This window comes from Zeugodacus cucurbitae, chromosome 5 (genome assembly GCF_028554725.1).
Source record: "Zeugodacus cucurbitae isolate PBARC_wt_2022May chromosome 5, idZeuCucr1.2, whole genome shotgun sequence".
In the NCBI taxonomy this organism is placed as follows: Eukaryota; Metazoa; Arthropoda; class Insecta; order Diptera; family Tephritidae; genus Zeugodacus; species Zeugodacus cucurbitae.
This window is the reverse complement of record NC_071670.1, coordinates 53018375-53043061: the sequence shown is the minus strand read 5'-3', so window position 1 is coordinate 53043061 and position 24687 is coordinate 53018375. Positions and strand designations below refer to the sequence as shown.

Genomic DNA, 24687 nt, shown 5'->3' with positions numbered 1-24687 from the left:
CAAGTTGGTATCATTCGGAGCTTGTTAATTTTTTTGTATATTTTTTATAAGTAAATTTATTGCCGAAATGTACTTGTTGTGTATGTGTGTGTTAGGTTTACTGGTGTAATACACAAATAAAAGATAGAGTGTGGATTTTAGTATGGAATAAAAAAATATAAATTAAACTATTCAAGTCCAATATTAGTAATTTTATGAATTATATTTTTTTATTGAAAGAAAATTATATACATTAAAAAAAACACAAAGATTAAAAAAATAATAAAATAAAAAAATATTTATATTTATGTATAATATTTTTTTATAAATTATATATTTTAATTTTTTTCCATTTTTTTTTTTTAATATTAAAAATGAAACAGGTCAAATCAAATATTTGTAATTTTTAAATAAATATTTTTTAATATTTTTTTATTTTAATATTTTTACCAAAAATTTTTTTTTATTAAATTTTTTTTAAATTCTATTCACAAAAAAATATTCTATTAAAAAAACAAAATTAACTAATATTAAACAAAAATATAATAAAATAAAAAATTAATTTTCTTTATTTTTGTACAATTTCTTATGAATTATGAAAAAAATTATTTAAATAAAAAGAATAAAACATTGACTTTCAAAAACAAATTTTTAAAATAAAATCCCATTAAAAAAGATTTTAAATTTCAACGCTCCATCACATTTTTGATCTTGATAAAATACAGGAATTTACTTTTTTCAATTAAAAAAAAAAAATAAATTTTATTATCCATCCATTTTGTCACGTTTATGAGAGATTAAAATAATTGCAAAGCGAAAACTGCTCATAAAAAATGTGTTAAAGATATATAGATAATTGCCAACATGTGCTTGTACGCGCTATAATTATACAATATTGTACAACAATCAACAACAAAAGTCATAAATATTTAATTTCCAGCAGATAATTACATAACTCAAAGTATGTACGTACGTGCGCGTGATTTCACAAAGCAGAAAATTATTTACACAATTTAATTATTACATAGCATAAATGACTTGGTAAAAAAGCATTAGCATAGCCAAGAAGTGGACAAAAGAAATATAATAGAAAAACAAATATTTTCATGAAAAAATCGTCTGCTTGAATGATGGCAGCTGAAGCGCCGCAAACACGCTGACTAATTAGAGCTCAGCTTTGCAAAAATTAACAAACAATTTGCTCTTTTTCCTTAAAGCGTAAAGCGCGCACATTACTGAACGCATATCTATGTATTTGCGGTCAAAGCTGGGCAATATGCCATGATTTCGCACTTATTCGTACGATTTTTCATGAATTATGTGCGCTCAAGAGCTAGCCAGCCGGCGAGCCAACTTGACAGCTACACAGCCAGTGTGTCAAGTACGTTGCTTAAGTCTTTTGTATTACATGGCTTTGCCCATTACAACATTTGTTGTTTAGATACGCTTCGGGAAATTTGCACAGCTGCAGTTCAAAAGGTTGACAATGATTTTCTGAGCTAATTAAATTATAATGGCAAAATGGCTAGTAACAACAAGAGCTTACATATCTACTACTTATGTGTTTGGAGAGCATTAATGTACAGATTTGATATTATTGTGATTTATGGTAGTGTGAAATTGCTAAACCAAGGTTATTTCGTGGCAGCCACAAATTTTTGAAATATTTGTTGTTGAGTTGGAATTTTTTTAATTTTTTGAATTCTTTTTACAAGAAAACAATATTTTTAAAGTTCGCTAAAAGTTTAAAATGCAATTATTGAACTATTTTTGTAATTTTTTTTCGAAAAATACGAGGGTTACCCAAGAAGTATTACATTTATGTAAATAATAATTTGGATTATTTTTTAGGAATAAGTATCGCAATCAAATTGTATTAATACTCAATGAAGTATTGAGTCTCAAGTTTAGTCTCAAGCATCCTGAGACTATTAAAAATATATATTTTTTTTATTATTTAATTTTTCTTATTATTTAAAAAAAATATAATACCTTAATATTTTTTTGCCATATTTTTCATGTTTACGAAGCTGATTAAAAATTTTAGCCATCAAACATTATTATTTAACCAAAAGGTCAATATTTTTGTTAGAAAACACTAGTTCAAAAACTTTTTAGGTCACCCTAGTAACATAATAATAAAATTGCTTACCATCAAACATTATTATTTAATCAAAAAGTCAATATTTTTGTTAGAAAAACACTAGTTCAAAAACTTTTTAGGTCACCCTATTAACTGATATCTTAAATTTATTACCAAAAAACATTATTATTAATTCAAATAGTCAATATTTTCCTTAAAAAGTAAAAAGTCAAAAACTTTTCAGGTCACCCTCGTAATTACATTCTTAAATTTATTACCTTTTATGTCACAAATTACTTAAGTTTTTGCCGTCAATAACCATTAGCCATTAAATTGTCATGTTATGTGCTTGCTATTTGCTTAGAAGGTCAACTTTTTGCGGGGCTTCCCAGCGCATACTCGTAACACACAACACTCGAAGTGGCAACAGAAAAAGGCAGCATTCACCACTGTTGATTAGTCAAGCAAAGACATCATCTGTGCATATAACATGTATGAACATGCTTCTTACATTAAACAAAAATACAAATTTTGTTGTTGCTAGTATTGTTTGAAAGCTTTGTATTTTGAAGAGAAATATTCTATCACTTATTGTTTTTGTTCCTCGATAACTACACGTTTCTATTAATGGCCTACTAATTTACAGAAAAAACTTTCGTTCCAATCATCAGCATTTGCATATGGTAAATATTTACCTAGTTAACGTCTTATTCGCTTTCTATGCATAAGTGGCCGTTTTTAATAGAAATTCTCATAAGCGTGCAGGTGCCATTAAAGCCAATAAATTTCTATATGTATGTGTGTGAAGCGTGCATATTTATTAGCCATTATAAGTAATTTTTTAATGTGCTACATGTGTTTTTTGTTTGTGTTGTTGTTGCTTTTTTATTGATAATTTCACCTTACGCATTGGCATTTAAGGTTATTTCTTGACTGTTTTTTTATTTTTTCGCGTTTAAATACTTATATTATGGTATGTATCGAGAATCCACTTATTTGTGCTGTGAAGGTGAAAGCGCAAACTTTTTGATTTTTTTTTCAAAATTTTGCTTGTTTTTTTCATTTTTATTTTTTTACCGTTTTTTGCAATATTTAACATACATTTTGCCATTTATCATTTTTTCATCGTCAAATTGCCTAATTTTTGGGTAATTTGCATTTGTCATGCTGACGCCCTCATTGATTTATTTGATTGATTTTTCATATATTTTTGTTTATTTACCAATACATACATGATTTGGTTTAAATAAATATTTGTAGGTGAATAGTGGTTATTCAATTTTTCGACTCATCGACTCTTCCTGTTGTGTACTTTTGCTGACATATACATTTACAATAATTTATGTTGAACATAAAAGTCTTGCAAAAATAATTTGCTCGTACATTTCATGGTCACTGGTGAAATAAATCTCTCAGACAAATTCGAAAATTATTACCAATAAATCCTATTTTTGTCGAAGGTCATTTGTGTGACATTTTTAAGCTTGAAGTTTCTCAATTTAATTTTTAAATATTTTTTTTTAAATATCAAAAAGCAATTTCAGCTTGCCTAAGACCCGCAAGAAATCATTTGAATCATTATATAAAGCTGAAATTAATTTTAAAATCGTTTAAAGCATCAAAGATAGAGATTGGATTGCAAAATTTTTATCATGATAAAAATTATATCAAGATATTTAGTTTTTCTCTCATGAAGTATCTTCTCTTAAGCGTCTTTTCACGTTACTAACGATTTTTTCTTCCATCCTCCTCTGATTTATCAAAAATTTAACACTAATAAAATCCCCACACCTCCATTATTTGACTTTGCGCTCCATCCATCATTTGATTTATAGCTTATTGAATCAAACAAAAAAAATACTATTGCTATTATACTATTGTGTATTTGAGAAAAAAAAACATTCATATGCGTTCATTTCTCACATAATAAATTAACCAACCTAAAAAGATAATCATCGGTTAGACGCACGGTGACGCCCAACAATAGCAGAAACCAGCATTGGGGAGAAGAAAGAAATTGAAAGAGCGAGGAAGAAGAAAGCAACAGAACACAGTTAAGAAACGATAAGAAAAGGTTGTAAGAGATCACTGGAAGAAAACATGCAGCTGAACGCTGGAAGCTGAATGCATACAAACAAATATTTCTTCTAGATAGATGAGCTAGAATGCTGCTCTAAGCATACAAGCGCTTATGCATATAACTTTTGGTTAACGAAGTTGATTTTATGTAACTGTCAGTGGTTCAATGCACATTTATATGCATCTAACCCACACATATTCGATTACATATAAACATTCAGGAATATAATGAAATTAAAATGCATTGTGTGAGCTCATAAAATATCAAATATACATCGTAGAATCATATATACACATACATTATATATTTTTACACTCATATCCAGTTATATGTACCCAGCTGCAGACTGATCTCTAACGGCTTAGCGGTTTAGCAGTCCAAGTCGCTTTCAGACGTTTCAGTTTCAACTTCACGGAGTCAACGTTGCAGCCGCAATAAAAGTACTGTCATGGAAAATATGAGTGTGTATGTATGTATTTTGAGCTTACGTAAATAGCATAAAATTAGCAAGCGTAAGCACATAAAAGGTTTAAACGTTTTATGCTTATTTAAGCAGATTAAACCGAACTGACAAAATGACAAATGCCAAAGCAAATAAAAACTAATGATAGCGGGTAATTTGGCAAAATAATGAGTGCTGTCTTCAAGACTAGACGGTTTGGTAAAGCCTTACAGTATCTAAAAATAAATTTCGGAAAGATGAAATTTTGAGAAAATTCGTTTAAATTAATTTTTAATTTATTTTTTTTTTAAACGATATTATTTATTTATATTATTTTTGCATTTAAAATTTAAAATTTATTATATTATTTTATTTTATCTTATTTATTTTATTTTATTTTATTTATTTTATTTTATTTTATTTTATTTTATTTTATTTTATTTTATTTTATTTTATTTTATTTTATTTTATTTTATTTTATTTTATTTTATTTTATTTTATTTTATTTTATTTTATTTTATTTTATTTCATTTTATTTTATTTTATTTTATTTTATTTTATTTTATTTTATTTTATTTTATTTTATTTTATTTTACTTTATTTTATTTTATTTATTTTATTTTATTTCATTTTATTTTATTTTATTTTATTTTATTTCATTTTATTTTATTTTATTTTATTTTTTTTATTTTATTTTATTGTATTTTATTTTATTTTATTTTATTTTATTTTATTTTATTTTATTTTATTTATTTTATTTTATTTTATTTTATTTTATTTATTTTATTTTATTTTATTTCATTTTATTTTATTTTATTTTATTTTAATTTATTTTATTTTATTTTATTTTATTTTATTTATTTTATTTTATTTCATTTTATTTTATTTTATTTTATTTTATTTTATTTTATTTTATTTTATTTTATTTTATTTTATTTTATTTTATTTTATTTTATTTTATTTTATTTTATTTTATTTTATTTTATTTTATTTTATATTATTTTATTTTATTTTATTTCATTTCATTTCATTTCATTTCATTTCATTTTATTTTATTTTATTTTATTTTATTTTGTTTTATTTTATTTTATTTTATTTTATTTTATTTTTTATATTTTTTTTTTATTCTTATTCTTTCTTTTGAACACTCCTTTAACACATTTTTTCATGCAAACACTGATAGATGCATATACACGTATGTAAATATTTTGCTAGCATGTGTATGAAACATTTCAAGTTCTTAGCTTGCGCGCTTGTTACGCTATCTGACACCTGTATCAACAGACGCTTTGTTCGTATTCAAATAAGCAGAAAGCCTGAATTGAAGACTAAGAAAAGCAAGCGCAACACTGTATTTGCAAATTCAACATTTTTAGCAGACTGTTAAAAATAAATACAAAAAATTTCATTTGAAAAAATTCCGAAAAAAAATTAAAGAAAAGAAATTCTCAGAGTTCCTCTTTTAACTTTTTTAAATTTTCAAAAAAAATTTTTTTTTTATTTAATTATATCTATATATTTTTGTATACACAAATGTTCAATAAATCACTACTTAACAATTACTCAACATCAAAACCAGCAATAAATTCTGCAAAAACCGCAATATCGTTCCAACTTCTCTTCTTTCGGCAATTAGCTTACTTCAGCTCAGTTCAATTGCAGCCACTTCAACTGGCGCACTGTCGATTGTTCATAAAATTTTAACGCGAGCTCTTTTTTTTTAATTTTGGGCTCAGCATCAAATCTCCTGATTTATGCCGTTGTTCGGATGATTTCGTACTTTAAGCGAGTACCTTTTGCTTGTTGTTGGCATCTTGTACCACTTTGTTTTGTTGTTGTACTTTTTAAGCGCGAGCTGACGCCATCGCCGCTGAATGACGCTTTCGTGTAAACACACACACATACATACATACACGTTTATATACATATTTAATGCTTGTTTATGCATTTTGCAGAATTCGGCAATACCGGTTTCGAAATTAGGTGACCGCTGTTGTTGCCAAATTTATGAGTTTATAAATTGCTTTTGCGGCACTCTCGCTGCAGTTATAACTATATGTGTGCGCTTTTGTGTCGAAGAGTTTGTGGTGAATGTATAATTATTTGTTGTTTAAAAAAACGGGAAGAGCGAAAGCTGCAAAGTCTGTGTTTAAGAAAAAACGAAAGTTTAGAAGCTGTGTAAGCAATTTTCGGCGTTGATGATGCAAAGAAAGTACCAAGAAAGCGCTGTAGAATATGGGTTGGAATTGGGAAATAAAGTGGTTGAAGAAATATTGAGGATGGGAAAACTTTATAAACAATTTATTTTAATATTAGATGATTATGAAATTAAATTTTGATTAATTTTGCCTCCAAAAAAAAACAAAAAAATATTAAAAGAAAAAATTTCATATTGTCAATATCTATGTAAGTAAAATTAATAATAAAGATATTGTAACAAAAATAACTTTATTTATAAAAAAATATAATAGTTATTTTTTACGCCAAATTTTCATTTTTCCATTTTATACACATTTTTTTATTTATTTTTTTTTTGGAAATTTTTTATACATCAATTTTTTTCTATATTTATATTTATTTTTTTTTTCTATTTGGCCAATTTTTTCACATTTGTCATTTTTTTCCAATTGTTTTTTTGACATTTTAAATTTGTTAAATTTTTTTTTCACAATTTATAAAGCGCTCAGTCAAGAAGCAAAGAGTGAAGTTGATAAATAATTAATATTCATAATACTTTAGAATTATATTTGACATAATATGTCTAATATTAGCTTTACTGAACCAACATCTGCGCACCTTGCAACTTAACAACAACCTGCCTCTTAATATTCCACGAAAATTGCGCTGAACCCCAACGAACAATATACAACACGACACTTGCAACTTGCAGTGGTACAACAGCAAGTGTCAAACATAGAGAATTATTGCAATAACTGAAGAGTGGTGCATGCCACACGCTGCAGTACATGCCACATTCGCGCTACACCGCAAAACAGCAAGGAAGACAAATTGGCGGCTGCTGTTGCGCCTACGAAAAAGCTGCTAGCAACTGCTGCCAACAGTATCCTAATGTCACACTTTAGCCTCAGGCGCACTTGAACAAACACACACACACATACGCACATGTGAGCTTCTTGCAACACAGCTGTTGTGTATTAAAAACGAAATTAGTCGGTCGGCCTGCCTTTGAGCTACAACTGTTGTTGATATGTTATTGTTGTTGTATTTTACTACTTTGCCTCTTTTTTGCATATTACCTTTGTTGTTTCTACTCCGCTGGCATGTCATTAACGTCATTTGCTTAGCAACTTGAGCGACGCCACGTGCGCCAAAAACGCAGAAGGCTTGAATTTGCATGTTTCCTACATACATACATACATACACACTCGAGTTCTAAATGATAGCACTTATAACATTTACCCGCATCACTTTACTAATGACTGGCTTTCAGTTCTTCCCTTCTTAGTTCTTTCTTTTTTTGTTCCTCTTTTCGTGGCTTCCATGCTCGCTTCAAGTGTTTTGTATACTTATACCTCAGCTTGGAAGCAAAAGTTCAAATAGGTTACTTAGCGCCCCAACGCGAGTAGGCAACTACAACAACAATTGTGCGTTTTAAAAGTCAAAGAGTTGATTTCGTATACGCCTTAGAGGCTTCCGGAACGCTTAAATTCTCAATTGCCGCGCGGCAATAACTTAGCGTTTGCTTACTTACTTAGTTACTTACTTCCTTTGGGTGTTGAGCGTTTGTGTAGTTCTTACTAAGTACTTCTTACTTCCGTTGCCCTGACTGCTATTTGCTAAGTTGTGGTGGGATTTTATTAAAAGCTGGCCGTTTATCGCTCACTTAACTGGCTGATTGGTGAACTGGTGGTTGTTGTTGTAAATGATAGGTAAATTTATATTTGCCGGTACTTGTTATAGTTAGAAACCTGATCTTAAGTAGTAGCCAGTATTAGCTCAGAGATGAGCGTTCTCCTTTTATTTAAAATTAATTTTTTTTTATATAAATTGTAATTTTGTAATAAAATTAATATTTTTAATTTAATTTAATTTAATTTAATTTAATTTAATTTAATTTTATTTTATTTTATTTTACTTTATTTTATTTTATTTTATTCTATTTTATTCTATTTTATTCTATTTTTATTTTATTTTATTTTATTTTATTTTATTTTATATTATTTTACTTTATTTTATTTTATTTTATTCTATTTTATTCTATTTTTATTTTATTTTATTTTATTTTATTTTATTTTATTTTATTTTATTTTATTTTATTTTATTTTATTTTATTTTACTTTTATTTATTTTATTTTATTTTAAATTTTTTCCGCCATTTTTGTTAACATATTATCACTTCTTTAACATTTTTTAATTACAAAATTTTTTGCAAACTTTTTCTGCGAATTCGCAACGGTTCACGCTGTGAGTCATTGCCATTCAAAGCAGCTGGCAGCTCCTATATTTCTTCCAAACAATTTACAAACATATAAGCGTGTCAAGCTGAGCGTGTCTGGCAATATAATATCTAATTATATATCTATAATAGTATATATTACAATACATAATGTATTATATAAACCAAAATACATACTTTTCTTGCTACCAACACTTGCCATCTGTTTGAACCCGTCTCTGGGTTCGCTAGTTAAGTCATTGTCGGTTATCTTATAAATCAGCAGCGAGTTTCGCATTACTCTACAAAAAGTGCCGTTTTTACTATTATTTATATTTTTTGCTCTCATTTAACAAGTTCGCTATTGTCATTATACATTTTCCGCTTCTGATTCCGATTTGTCGTGTTTTTTTTTATTTTATATAATTTACTTTGATTTATTCACTGTGTTGTGGGATATTCTTGCGGGTTAAATGGGGTCAAGTTGAAATTGTGGTACAATGTGCTAACGGAAACGAAGTATTACGAAATTTCAGACATGATATGACTCACGAAATGAAGTAGAGTTGTTAGAAATAAAGCAAAAAATAAGAATAAAGGTTAGATTATCAACTAGATGAATACAAATTGAGTGAGTCTATTTCTGAATCTCTCTCTGCTGCCCACATTCTAACTAACTATAGTACAGTTAGAGAGTGGTGAATCGAACAAAGAACATATATAATCAAATGGAGAAAAAAATGCAAAAGCTTAAAGCCCTTTTTACTAAGCTTTTGAACTTTTCAAAAAGCTTTTAGTACTTTTCACCTATTCTGCAAATGAAAAAATATATTTTTATTATTTCGTGGTAATTTTAAGTCTAAAAATTTATAATTTATAACTTCCTACCGGTTAAAAAAAAGCTCAAAGCTGAAATAAAATAATAAAAAAGCTCTCGAAATCGCCTTCACCAGCTCTCAACACTTTCCAACGTTTAAGCCAAAACCAATCATGCATTCATTGACTTTTGTGTCGCCAACGAAACTTATTTACAACATTTTACAGTCACTACAAGAACAACAACAACGACGACGAGAAGAAGGCGCTAACGCGAACGGAAGTCAACAATGTTCACATTGGTAATTTAATGTAACTAATCAGAAACGGAAACGCCACCACTTAAGGCAACAACAACAACAACAATAATAACAACGACCAAAAAGCAACAACAGCAACGAACCAAACACAATCACTATGATTAAGTTTCGTTATAAACGCAAAGAACCGGCTAGCACAGCGTCCGCGAATACGACGCTGACGACAACGACGTTGGAAGACGCGAAGAACGCGGCGAAACACAAAAATAACAATAACAACAACAATAATAACAACAATGCTAAAAATAGTAATGCAGAAAGTCCAAAGGATGCCAAGTCTGCTGGTGCAACGAAAGAGAATTGTCGACCAAATCAGCATGCGGTGAGTCCACAGCAACAACAGCAGCAACAACAACAACAGCAGCAGCTGCAACAGCAATTACAGAAACAACAAATGCAGCAATTCCAGCAGCAAATGCAACAGCAACAGCAGCAACAACAACAACACCTGCAACAACAACTACAACAACAGTTGCAACATCAGCAGCAACAACAACAACTCTACACCCAAACACCTGCCAATAACACGAGCAGCAACATCAACTCACCACTAAAGCCACAGCATCCGCAACACGCTCAGCTGATCAGCAATAATGGCACCTTGCCACGCAGTAGTCCGCGTAAAATGTACGATCCCCTGCTGGATAGTTACAAATCGGCGACGTTGACGCGGCAAACAGCCAGCAGCCGCAAGGTGTCCGCGCTGGCGAAGGTGGCGTCGACGGCGGAATTGGCCGGTTGGGGCTACGCATTCGGTGGCAGCATGAACAATATAATTAATGCAACCAACAACAACAACAACAACAACAACAACAACAACAGCAACAGCAGCAGCAATAACAATAGCTATTACTATCGCAAGAGCAGCAGTAATGAGCACATCTTCGGCAGCAACGACACACTGCTCTCAGTGGCAGCGACGAACGAAGCGGGCGTCGGGGAACGCGATCGTTGCATAAACGCTGTGATTGTGAGTGTTGTAGCGTAAACTGTTAAACTATGTCCAATTGAATTTAATTTGATTTTCCATTCCACCACAATTTGCCATGATAAGTACACTCCTTGCTGAGTGCGTCAGTGTGTGTGTGACTGTGTGCGTGTGTGCATTGTAGCATTTAATTATAACTGCTTAACCTACTATTAGACGCTGCTAATTTGCAATTTTTCCAATTCATTTATTCAATCTTTCTCTTCTTCTTTTCCACAGGAACTCTTCCAACAACTACAGACCAGCTCGGAACCGGCTCTATGTCCGGAGCCGCTGCGTCGCGCCTTGGCTAGCGGTCCGCTGGCAGGTCGTCGCTTTCCGCTCGGCTGCCTCGGTGATGCGGCCGAATGTTTTGAGCTGCTACTGCATCGTGTGCATTCGCACATTTCCCCCGACGATGGTGACGCTTGCGAGTCGCAAGCGTGTGTGGCCCATCGTCGATTTGCGATGCGCGTCATCGAGCAGAGCGTGTGCAAGTGTGGCGCCAATTCGGAGCAATTGCCATTCACGCAGGTGAGCATTGCATGCATTTTTCTTAATTTGTTAGAAATTCAATTTTATAATTAGAAATGCGCGCAGTTAATTGATTTTAAATGCGACGTAATGCGGTGTTTATTGACTTCCTCGACAGAGAAAGCGTGTTTATATGTCAGAAGTTTAGATTTAGTTATAAAAATCAGTGTAAGAAACCCAGTTAGGTAAGAAACCCAGTAAGTCAGTGTAAAACTTAAGTATTGGACGTAGAACCAGAGTCCAAATTTTAGTGACATCTCGGATCTCAGCAACTACTCGACCGATTTGAGACGAATGTGGTATGTCTTCTTTGTAATACTGTTTATATATCGGTCTAAAAATACGCCTACTTTTTGAATCCATCAGTTAGAGAAGCCCTCATCATAACTGTACATTAAAGCTGAGGACGAGAATGGATAATGAACATATTTTACTCCAATTTACAACTACTTGAGAGATCCGTTGAAATCAAAGCAAAATATATTATTATTGAGCTTGTTTTGGCTTTGAGATACCCTAACTTAAGAATGCGCTGACAGCAAAGTCAAGGTTTGACCTCTTAACAAACATCCTTTTACTCAAAGGTAGGCCCGGAAAGGTTCTCCCCTTTATGTTTTTCGCACGAGATCTTCTCATTCAAGGGTATATCGGGAAGTCTGTAAAACCCAATGGTCCTCGCTGTTGTGGTTTCTTCACGAGATCCTCTCGGTCAATGATAGATACCTGGAATTCCATAAGGGACATCGGTCCTCGCTATGTGGTTTTCTCACAAGGTCCCCTCGGTCAAGTTGGATACCCGAAAGTCCGTGCAACCCATCAATCCTCTATGTAGTGGATTATTATTACTATCGTGGTTTTAAGGTCATATTGGTTACAAACTAGCTTGTTTTCGAATTAGTTTTGAGGATATCGGGTCTTAACTACCTGATCCCACTGAGAAACCCTTTGCAGACTCACAATTTGTTTAGGTCGCCAAGCGGAAAATTTTTCTTTGCTCCATTTTTTATTTCCTGCTTTCTTGCTCTTTTTGATAATATGTAGTTCACAACTCACGACCGAATCTATATATGGCTATATGTGTCGAACTAAACTTGAACCTAACCCGTGAAGGCGTTTTCTTTTCTTTGAATAATAATCCATTCATTCATTCATACGTGAATGGTTATACGAGTAAACCATTAAAGCGTAAATCTGCAGTGGCACCCAAATAAACATACAACGCACGCCCACAATGCTGCCATAACGAAAGCCACCTCCATCGCCACTGCCACTTGCCCTATAACTAGCTCCGTGAAAGAAATAGCAGCTTGTTGATTTGATTGCTGTGACACCTTTGCCACTTGTGGCCCGTCACAATGCAGCCGTCAACAACATGTTTATGTCTCTATGTGAGTGTGTGTCTGTATATGTATATAGTCCACATGTTGATTTGGTGTTAAGTTCAAGTATGCAAATTTCCGCAACGCTTGTCTTAGTGTTACAAATCATGCAGAGTATGAGCACACGCGGCGTTCAAGTGCAACAGCATAAATATTGCTTGTGACACTGTCTTAGATACAACCATGTGCATGTTAATGGAGAACGTTAGAAGTGTAATGCATTCACACGCGAAACTGGTTGGCTGGCGTGAGTTGAACGAGTTTCACATCTGTCTCACTGAGTTGCAAGCGAGTTTGTAGAATACTAAAAAGTTGTTCTTTTAAGACGTAAAAAACTAGTTAAAAAAATTATAAAAATTAAAAAAAAAAATTAAAATTAAAAAAAAAACTAAAAATAATTAAAACAAAAAAACAGTAGTAACAAACTGTTTAAAATCGCTTTAACTTAATTTAATACAAAATACACCTAAATCTTGTAGTTCTCAAACACAATGCACATATATACACTTTGTGAACCAGTTCAGGTCACACTGCTGTCAACTAGCTGCCAAGCCACCTGCGCGCTTGTTCTAAATATTATTTGTACAAAAATAAATAAATTTTTCTAACAATTACCACAATTAACCACTCCACTGAATTGCGAATGTAGTTATACATAAATATGCATGAGCGCTAAATGAAGTTGCCTGAGATTTGAGTTGAGTTGGGGCATGTGAAAATCGACTACTTGACGGTCAAAGCAGAAATTTGTGCAAATCATTGATATTTACGCGCCACTTTTTCGTCTACTTAGCAGCTGAAAATATAGCTAAATATATATATTTACCTATTTGTAGCTATGCGTGCATTAATCTTGTGTTGAAGGTTAATTTACAAAAACAAAAAATCGAAGTAAAAGAGATAAATGACTTACTGAAGTGGTTGGTTAGACGCATTAGAGGAATGAACGCATGGTTTTGTGTTGTCAAATGTTTAAGAAAAAATCGCATAAGTAGCCTGTAGGAAAGTTCAATAAGTTTATAAGGGATTTTTTTCAATTCGAAAAATAATAATTTTTTCAAGTTATTATATAAAAAATCGCATGACATAAATGTATTGATTTTTTGAATAATAATTTATTTTCAAGTTATTATATAAAAAATCGCATGACATAAATATATTGATTTTTTTGAATTTTTTTTTGAATAATAATTTATTTTCAAGTTATTATATAAAAAATCGCATGACATAAATATATTGGTATAAAAGAAAATGTCATGAGATAAATTTGATAAAATAAAAAAATCATAATTATTTTCAAGTAAAGAAAATTCTTTTTTTATTAACCGATTTTCTTATGTGAACATTGGTAATATTTTTATGACTGGTGCAAATATAACTAGTTGCAGACTAGTTCTTCATTGGAATATCTAATTATTTCTTCGCTTGTTAATGATTTTTGCACTAAAATTTCATAAAAAATTCGTAATATATTCTCAACTAGTGAGAATAGTACCATTTATGGATCAATTTATAAATCATAGAAATTTTCCTACTTGGTAGTTGCTTGCTATTTTTGAATAAATATTTAAGTTTGAAGTAGTGTTATATGTAGCGGTACTGGTTTGAAGTATTTTTATTACGATTTTTAATTAATTTTTCCATAAATCTTTGCATGAACAATATACCATATTAATTGTGTGGGTTTGGATACGATTGGTTGATCAAAATCAATGGCCAAATAATATTTGCGAGTCGCTTTCAAAACCAAAAAGTAATTTATTTCATTAAAAATAGGAAAACATATCTATTTTTATTTAAAAAATGAAATCTTGAAATGTTCGATGAAAAAAAAAAAAATAAATATTACGCAATAAATGTTATGCTATAATGGGTGAGCAACATAAATGTCATGATATATATTTTTCCTCCAAATTATTCGAAAAATTATTTGAAATTCAATTTTTTTATCAACGGGCAAAAATTTGCTCAGCAAAAATTGTGTTACTATAAAAGAGACTCTTTATATGGCTTTCGGTTTTCATTACAAAATATAAGCTTAAACCATCTAAACTGACTTGAAGTACTTTTTACACGCGTTCACTAACAAAAACCATGTCCATACACACAAATACGTGTAAATATAACACAGCATTAGCAAATATTATAAAATGATCTCATGTAAGCATTCATAATCGCTTTAACGCTACAATAGTTGCTTTAATCGCCCACATTGGCATGCCTTTGCCTTAGCTGTTCTTGATCTGATTGTGCCAACATTATTAGTTCCACTCACCAATGCCCAATCAGGAAGCATGACAAAATAGAATTAGATCGCCGTTTGCTTTCCAGCGCTAACGCGAGCTGCCAAGTGAAAATGAAAGCAAATTGCAAGAAATGGCCATGAGCTTGCTTTTGATCGTGTTTGTAGCAAACGCGAGCACATATTTCTTATTTTTTTTTAAATTTATTTGTTGTTATTTCATTTAATTTTTTATTATTAACATTTTATGTCTCGATATAATTTGTATTACTCGACGGGCACTTCAACAAATCAGCAAGCCAACAGCCCACACCCATTCGAATTCATTAATAGTTGCGCGAAAATCTCGAAATCTCATAAAACAACAATAAAAATAATATGTTAAATATACACACGCCCCATAATTGCTATGAAAAGACAATAAACAGCTTAACTCGAGTGGTAACAAAGTACGGTGGCTACCATTTATCGAGTACTTACATACACTGTGTCACAGAAATATGTGTATCGTCACAAAAAATTTCTAGTTGGATATAGAAAAAATTTTCACATATTTTTTGAGGTTATGATGCATGGGTAGATCGAGTTCTGAAGTGTATCCTGTAAAAAAAGAAGATCATGCGATTTTGTCTCTTTCGGCTTAAGTTTTTCGAGAATAAAAGTTCACAGAAGTCGGAAAGGAAGAAAAGGTTAAGACCTACGTCGCGCTGAGAAAACATTGGGGGTCTGAAACTAGACTCTATCTCAAGGTTATGAAAGATAATTTGAAATAAGAAAACGTGGCTCTGTTTGTCGAACATCTGGCAAAAGCATTAGCGGTGATCCCAAATATTTTTTCTATCTGTCGAATCAAGGCCCTGTTAAAATTAAAATTGAATGGTTCGATGCCTTAGCTCATTAAGTAAAAGTTTTTTTATGAAGTCTTCCAAAAGATAAGAGTTAGATAAACGGGGTCACAAGCCAGTCACTTGAAATTTGTTTTTCCTTTTATTCACAGCCTTTTCAGCAAATTTTTAATCTAGTGACATAAATATTTATATCTGCAGTTACTCCAGTTCCCACTATCCAAAACCAGCTCGCCTACGCTTGCTCTCTTTTTATCAGCAAGATAGTTGTCGAAGATACTTTGCATATTTCAAGTAGTCAAGTGGATTAAATTATGATAAATGTCCATAAGAAGCATATTAAATAAATATACTTAAACACGTGCTGCTACAACAACATCAAACACAACGACGCCCTCAGTTGCCACACAGATTGCCGTCTTTGGACAATCAGCTGCGTGTTGCAGATGTAGGCGTGCTTTTCCGGTGTGAACACAGCATTATTTATTCAAAAATATTTATAAAAAAAATTAGCAACAACACTCACCCCTAGCGGTCAAGTAGTCCAATGTCCATATTTGGTCAGTGTTGAGTCTCTTTTCAAATTTTTGGAACAAACAACGCGCTTAAGTGCAGCTTAAGCTCATTCCACAGTTCAACAGCTCGCGTTTGATTGAACGTAAACCACAATTTTTACAGCCAGCAAAGCTTGCTGAGCTGTCTTTCGTTCAATTTTTGTGCCATGAATGAGCCCACGCCATGAGTGGGTCACACCATTTTCGCGTTCGGTTGTGAAAAATTATGTCTGACTTAATATTTAATTAAAAATCTATAGTTTTCAATTATAAATGATTATAGTAAACCATAAATAACAGCAACTATGCACAAATTTGGTTACAACCGCGGATTTTAATTATTATTAACTCTTGCTTTTCTTGTTTCTTTTCCAGATGGTACACTATGTCTCAGCATCAGCGTTGACCTCACAGAATAGTTTGGCATTGCAAAATCATCAGCAACTCACATTTGGTCAGCTGTTGCGCGCCGCCGGCAATATGGGTGACATCAGAGATTGTCCGGTAAGTGGCGCCTACAAGATTTTTTCGCCCGTTTTATAGCCAAATACATTCGTTTTCTAAACTCGTCTCTTCTCTCCTCTTCTAGAATTCATGTGGCGCTAAGATCGGCATCTGTCGTGCGCTGCTCAATCGTCCCGATGTCGTTTCGATTGGCATCGTGTGGGACTCCGAACGTCCCGCTGCAGATCAAGTACATGCTGTACTCAAGGCCATCGGCACCAATTTACGTCTGTCGGACGTCTTCCATCAGGTCGCCGAACATCGTTGGGCACAAAATGTGCAACATGAATTGGTCGGCATTGTCTCGTATTACGGTAAACACTATACGACATTCTTCTTCCACACAAAACTCAAGGTTTGGGTGTATTTCGATGATGCCAATGTCAAGGAGGTAAGTCAGGCATATTTCGTTTTAAAAAGTGTATCTCATTAATATTATTCTCTTTCTCTTTTCCACAGGTCGGCCCCAATTGGGAAGGCGTTGTCGACAAGTGCAGTCGCGGTCGCTACCAGCCACTGTTGCTGCTCTACGCTGTGCCACAGCCACCTTCGGGCGGCACACAATTTGCGCCGGAGACCACACAATCCACGCTTGTGCGTCGCGCCATAACCCCGAGCCCCATTACGCCGGAGAAACCCAATTTGGGCAATACACGTCGTGCCATCACACCAACACCGTTACGTTCGCCAAATGATTATCAGAATTTGAGCGTTATACAGAAGAATATCTTTGCTGCCGCTGCTGTTGGAGCAAACAACAACAACACAAGTAATGGCAACAACAATAATGAGGAAACGGATGCTTATATACGCCGTAAGACGGTGGAGCACGTGCTGAATGCACAGCAATATCAGAATTTGAGCGTTGTGCAGGATAAGATTTTCGCCAATAATAACGGTAATGTCGCGAACGCACAAACAGCCGATGAGAAGGATGGCGATACCTTGGCACACAAGATCGGTAAGGTACTCAATGCGCAGATGGTGCGCAAATATCATTTGCAGCTGCAACGCAGTCAGAGCGCCGAGTCGGGTCATGTTAGTGGCGGCTCTTCGAATGGCTCTTCACCGCCCAGCGATGGTCTAACTATGCCGGATCACTTGAACCAACCGCGTCGTCGCGATTCGGGCAACTGGTCGGGTGATCGCAATAGCGCAAGCTCCGCTTCATCCACTACGCTGGACAATCCATATCTCTATATGGTGGGCAAACGTAATCCGCCCGCAGTACCACAGAGTCCCACACGCAATGGTTTGCCTTACGATCCGGGCTATGATTCGTTCTCTTTGAGCTCGACAGATTCATATCCACCGAAGCATCATTTGAATCCACAACTGGCTAAGATACCTGAAGCTGCATCATCAACTATGCTCTCGGGCGATTGCGAAAAGCTGTGTCACGAGGCCGATCAGCTGTTGGAGAAATCACGTATCGTCGAGGAATCACACGATCTGGAGACCGCGCTTGTGCTCTGCAATGCCGCCGCTGGACGCGCACGCGCCGCCATGGATGCACCGTACAGCAATCCGCACACCATGACATTCGCACGCATGAAGCACAACACATGCGTGATGCGTGCACGTAGCTTGCATCGTCGTATTTTGGTAGAGAAGGGCGCCGACATGGATGCCATGCCCGAGATGAAGCATATGCGTGAGGGCAGCAATAGCAGCGTGAAACATGTGCGTCAAAATAGTAAGGATAAGACGTTGGACAAGTTGCCGGCGCAGACAAATGCAACAGCTGTGGCTGCAGCGACTACCGCAGCCAATAAGAGCATCGAGATCTATGCAACGCTGCCGAAAAAGAAGAGTCCGCTTAAGACGCTAGCAGCCGCTGTCGGCAACGATGACAATGCAATCGAATATGAAGTAACCGCACCGGTTGCTGCGAAGCCGGAACGCGAGAGTCGTTCGATCTTCGGTCGTAGTAGCAGCAAGTCGGAGAAGGAGAAACGCAGTCGCAGTGAAGATCGCAATAAGCTGACACGTGAGTTCTCATTGACAGAAACTTTGTTGGTAAACGCAAAGGATACGCTGAAGAAACATAAAGAGGATAAGGACGAGAAGAAGGAAAAGGATAAAAATGGCAAAAAGCAGCATAAGATACGACGCAAGCTTCTAATGGGTGGACTCATAAGACGCAAGAATCGATCTATGCCCGATTTGACCGAAGCCGGCGATGATGCCGCTACCCCGAAGGAGGCACCCGCACCGCTGGCCACTTCAGTGGACGACAGCTCAGTGGGTTTGAATGGTAAGAATGGCATGAGTGGCTACATTTCCGAGGGTCACTTCGACTATCGTGACTCCAACAATGCAAATCCGAATTTAGAGCGCAGCAAATTGATGCGCAAGAGTTTCCATGGCAGCGGACGACAACTGACTGTGGTTGCTAAGGTAGCGCCACCGCCACCCATGCGCACAAGCTCAGCGCTAACACCACAACAACTGCAACAGCAACTAGCACTACAAAAACAGCAGGACGCTGCAGTTCTGCAACATTTCCACCATGAAGCAAATCTCTCCAACATTTCGGTTATGAGCTCAAACACCTCCATCAGCGAGGACTCGTGCCAGACCATTATCACAACATGCGCGCAGGTGCACAACGAACAGAGTCCGCTGAAGGACACCTTGTATCAGACAGCCAATGGTGTAGCACAATATCAGCACTATAACGGTTATGTCGCAGCAACAGTGGAGTTGGGCAGAGATGAAGTAGATGTAGCACCAGGTAATGGTACTACTAATGGCAATGCTGGTAACAACACGACCGACGTACCCCTCGAATTACCGCCATACCCGAGTCCACCACAATCGGTTTGCCATTCGCGTCAAGCTAGCGAAGATTTCCCACCACCACCGCCGGAGATCGACCTGGAACCGCTGAATCACCAGATCAGTCAACTGCAAGTGCTCGAAGCAAACAAACAGCAGCGCAGCATGGAGACGCTCGAGGGCACCACCAGCATCTTGGCACAATTGCAGCAGCGACATCAACTCATGAAGATGCGCAAAGAGCAGGCCACACCCACTTGTGAGCCCACAAATTGGCTGAAAGAACTGCAGGCCAAGCAAACTGATCTCAGAAATGCACAACAGCGTGCCACCACAGACTCACCAATCGCACAGCTGGCGCAGCAGTCGTCGAACGGTGTACGCGAACTTGCCAATCGTTTCGAACAATCGAAAGTAAACGGCGCTGGTGAACCTGCACCACTACGTTCTTACTCATCACAGGAGCTACTAAACCCCACCAAACCCACAATACGCACACAAATGAATGGACTGCCGCCGGCGCCGTTGTCACTCAAGAGCGAGTCGGATGAAGTGGACTGCGCGCCGCAGCGTCTACAGCGGTTGCCACCACATCAGGTGCTGCCCAAGCCGAAATATGAAGTGCCACAATCGCAGATCGCCGAGGAGCTGCGTGAAGTTGAGATGCTCAACACGATGGTTCAGCAAACGCTGAACAGCACGCAAGCAGCGCCGCAGCAACACCAACAGCAAATGCAACAACCGCAACAGAGTATGCAACAGAACGGCGCAGTCCCAGTCGCAGCCGCTTTGCCGAAGCGCGTCAAGAAGAAGAGCGTTTCATTCTGCGACCAAGTAATACTTGTTGCGACGGCAGACAATGAGGAAGATGATGATTTCATACCGAACCCAATACTGGAGCGTGTCTTGCGCACAGCCCAAAATCCCAACGAGAAGGTGACCGCGCAACTCATACAACAACAACAGCAGAATATGATACGTTTGCCGACGGAAGCGCAACCGCGCATTGTGCAACCGTTGCCGCCACCAGTACAACAACAACAGCAGCAGCAACAACACCAGTTGCCATTGGCGCAGCAGTCGCCAATGTTGGGCAACGATCGCCGCCCCCTGCCGCTGCAGGGTCAGGACATGCAACGCTATGTGCAACTGCAACGGCCACAACTGGAAGCACTGCGTCAGCAGCAGCAACAAATTCAACAGCAGCAGCAGCAAGAGCAGCGCCAACAGCAACAACAGTCAGCCATGCCATATATGCCAGCGGGACAAGTCTACACGCCCATGCAAGACATTTATCGCATGCAACATCAGCAGCAGCAACAACAACAGCAGCAACAGCAACAGCCACAGTATGCCACGCAGCTGACGTCAGCGCATCAGCAACACGCGCTCTACGATGAGCGCATGCATGCCAACAACAACAACAACAGCAGCAGCAATAACAATCACACCTTGCTTGCCGCGCGCACGAGCATGAGCGGTATCGCTAATGTTGCCACGCAGCAACATATGCAGATGCTAGCAGCTCAACAGCAACAGCAGCAGCAACAACAACAGCAACATCTCGATGCACAATCGAGTTATGTGAGCATACCACGCTCGCATGTCAATCATCAGCAGCAGAGCTACTCCGTGCAACTACAGAAGCACCAGCAGCTCTTGCAACAACAACAACAGCAACAACCACTGACTACTAACAATGGTTACTATCCCGGCGTGCCAGGTTTGGACACTGCGCCGCTACCTTCACCCTACCAGCGCGTACCACTGCCGCACGGCTATGCCAGTGAGCAATTCCCAGCGCCTCCGCTCAACAACCTGCCCAAACCACAACATCCCTACCCCTCCCCCACACACAATACCAGCGCCGCGCCCTCACCCTACTTCCCCGTGCCGCAAAATGCCGCATCCGCGTTAGCCAACCCTGCGCCGCAGCACACGAAGGCATCGCACCAGAAGAAGGTCAGCTTCGAGCCGGGCACCAAGGGCGAAACGGACTCGTTATGCAACGGCAGCAACAGCCACAGCGGCGGTAACATGTCAACAGCGTTACCACCGAAACCGTTGGGCCTCAACAGCGCAGCCGCCGCCGCAGCGCAACAAAATGGACTGCCACCAGTGTTGTTGGACAGCAGCGTCAATGTGACCGCCATACCGACGCGCGTTTACAACAACGCCATCGTCAAAGCATCCGCCAAAGCGGTGGAGTGCAATCTGTGTCGAAAGCGTCATGTGATCGCGCCCGCCGTCTACTGCACCAACTGTGAATACTACCTGCAGATGTTGAACAGCAGACGATGAAAGCGGACGCACGCCCTGAAGTACAGTGTTGGAGAACGTCTAGTGTTGGAGAGCGTCTAGTGTTGGAAGGCGTCTAGTGCTGGAAGGCGCACAGTGTTGGAAAGCGCACGCGTTGCGTCGTCGCGCCAATTCATAAGCAATAATCGCTGAGCGAATTTAGTTTGTCAAACGATTGCATTTCACTAGCGTTTAAGCTCATCCCATTGCATTAATCCATAACCATAAGAACTTAGTGCTAAAAAATAATTCATAAACTAGTTTTAAAATTATACTTTATAAATGGAATTATGAAATCTCAATCTCAAGCCAAGCTGCCGTACATTGCAGTTCAAAGTGCAATTTGAAATAAGAAATAAAGAAAAGAAGAAGCTTAATGCGGACTCTAATAAAGGTAAGTGGTATAACTCATACTTACAAGCGCTTACAAACACATCTACAAGCATACATATATACACCCATATATATATATTCTCAAAACTGTGGCCTTTGAAGTATCCTTTGCTGTTTTTGGCTTAGAAGCTTTTAAGCACCCTTAAAGCTAACCACAAAAAATTACAAAATGAAAAAATCGCATGCAATTCCTTTATGGTTCTACATAAAGTACAATTGGCATATACATAATTATTAATGAAAAATTTTAAATATAAAAACAACAACAACGAAAATTCGCTTTAAACCCTTTGAAACTTGTTCCAAAAGCTTTTAGTCCTTGACTACTGAAAAGAAAAAAAATTGAAATAACTCTTCCACTTCGTTTAACAAATTAGTTAGTGCTTGTTTACTACATACATACATACATACATACACAATAATTATTTTAATTATAATTATTATTCATATACATACATACAAACATTTAAAAAATAAAATGAAATTCATGAAAATCTCATACATTAAATTCATCTATAAATATACTTTTAAATATATATATATATAAAATTATTTAATATACTTATGCTTACATATATACATTTATTAAGTTGCTACATAATTATTAATTTTTTTTACCGTTAGTTTTTAATACGCAAACGTTTTGTTTGGTTGTGGCTGTCGAACGGCCCTTACACCGCCATGCGTTTGCATTTCACAAAATAGTTTAACTTTTAATTTTATTTTTATGCATTAAACACTATTTTTACTTAATTATCTATAATTATTATTATTATTATCTGTATTCGCTAATTATTTTTATTATAATATTTTTAATGTTTTCACATCCATAAGTTTTATAATGTTTTTTTCCACACAGAAAAAATAATGAGCAGTTGAAAAACAACGCTACCGCTGCAAAGCAACAACAAGAATCTGCTTAATAAATCAATAAATAAATAATATCTTTTTTACAGATACAAAAAAAATAAGAATTTCTTTTATTAAAAAAAAAATAATTTTAAACTAATATTTAAAACATTTTTTGCTGAAATCACTTTGAGTGATGTTTGTTCATAGATCGCAATGCTTTTAAGCTTTGAAAGTTGTACATTTTCTCCTTGCATTCCACCGTTTACACTGAAAAAAATACTTTCAATGAATTTATTATATTTGAATTGTCGCATTGTTGTTAGAAGTTAGGTTCAGTGTAGCTAGTTATCTAAGGTCATAGCGAGCTGTTTGTGATATATAACGACCCAACTTCTGGTTAACATTTTTCTCATTTTGCTTGGTTAGTTTCACAGAGTGACTCTATTGACAAAAGTCGTTAAGGATCACATTTGAACGCCTAAAGACATCAGTGAACTGTGATGCTACCAGACTACTTATGAAGCGGCTAATACCCATTCCAGTCAGTTCGCTTGGTTGGCCAAAGGTATAACTACCGAAATATTTCAGCCTCGCTCTTGCCAATGCTGGAAAATTGAGCAGGAAATTACTTGATGTTTCCATCTTGCCTTCCTCCATACAGCTATGGCAGTTTGCGTTCGACAGGATTCCTAATCTCAACGCATGTTTGCGTATTCCGAAGTGTCCAGTTAGTATTCCTACTATTGCGGCAAGGTGAACTTTTTAAAGAGCACGTAATTCAGCCAACCACTTCTGTTCCACTTTGGGCCAAAAGTATTTCGCAACTGAGTAGGTGCGGGTTTTTAGCCAAAGTTTACCGAACTCTTGAGGAATCAATTGCTTCAGCGCTAGAATGCAAGAGAGCGATAGAGCCTTGACTTATTCTCCACCTAGTGAAATAAGGACACGGGTGCTCCTTCTTGAGAGCTCATCAACTCTGCAGTCCTCAGTGTTTCTGTTGTGATACGGCCTACTTCCTTCGTTCGAAATGTAGATCACAGTCCATTAGATTTTTTCAGATGGACAGGTTGTTTTTGTAGATTGATTTACGATTAAATTATTGAATGATTATCTGAATATCTCTCTAATTTGCTTTGAAATTCCTCTGCCTAACAGTAAAGTTTTTTAGCCTATTGTTGTTGTAAAGGAGTAAATAGTTTTCGTAACACTAAATTTAATAATT

At 35.8% G+C, this 24687-nt stretch overlaps 1 protein-coding gene across 3 annotated transcripts in view; it reads left to right on the top strand.

Annotated features, from left to right (window-relative positions):
- Usp54_0 (uncharacterized) overlaps positions 1-23587 on the top strand; it is a 143122-nt gene extending 119535 nt beyond the window's left edge. For 2 of the 3 annotated variants that reach the window (XM_054230789.1, XM_011181567.3), the window contains 4 exons: positions 11324-11617; positions 17013-17141; positions 17227-17532; positions 17601-23587. In XM_054230789.1, coding sequence (XP_054086764.1) covers positions 11324-11617; positions 17013-17141; positions 17227-17532; positions 17601-22223 — 5352 coding nt within the window. In that variant the 3' untranslated portion in view covers positions 22224-23587. Of the gene's footprint in view, positions 1-10024; positions 11087-11323; positions 11618-17012; positions 17142-17226; positions 17533-17600 lie in introns of all 3 variants that reach the window. The other variant, XM_054230788.1, reaches the window with a different exon arrangement.
- The last annotated feature ends 1100 nt before the right edge of the window (positions 23588-24687 follow it).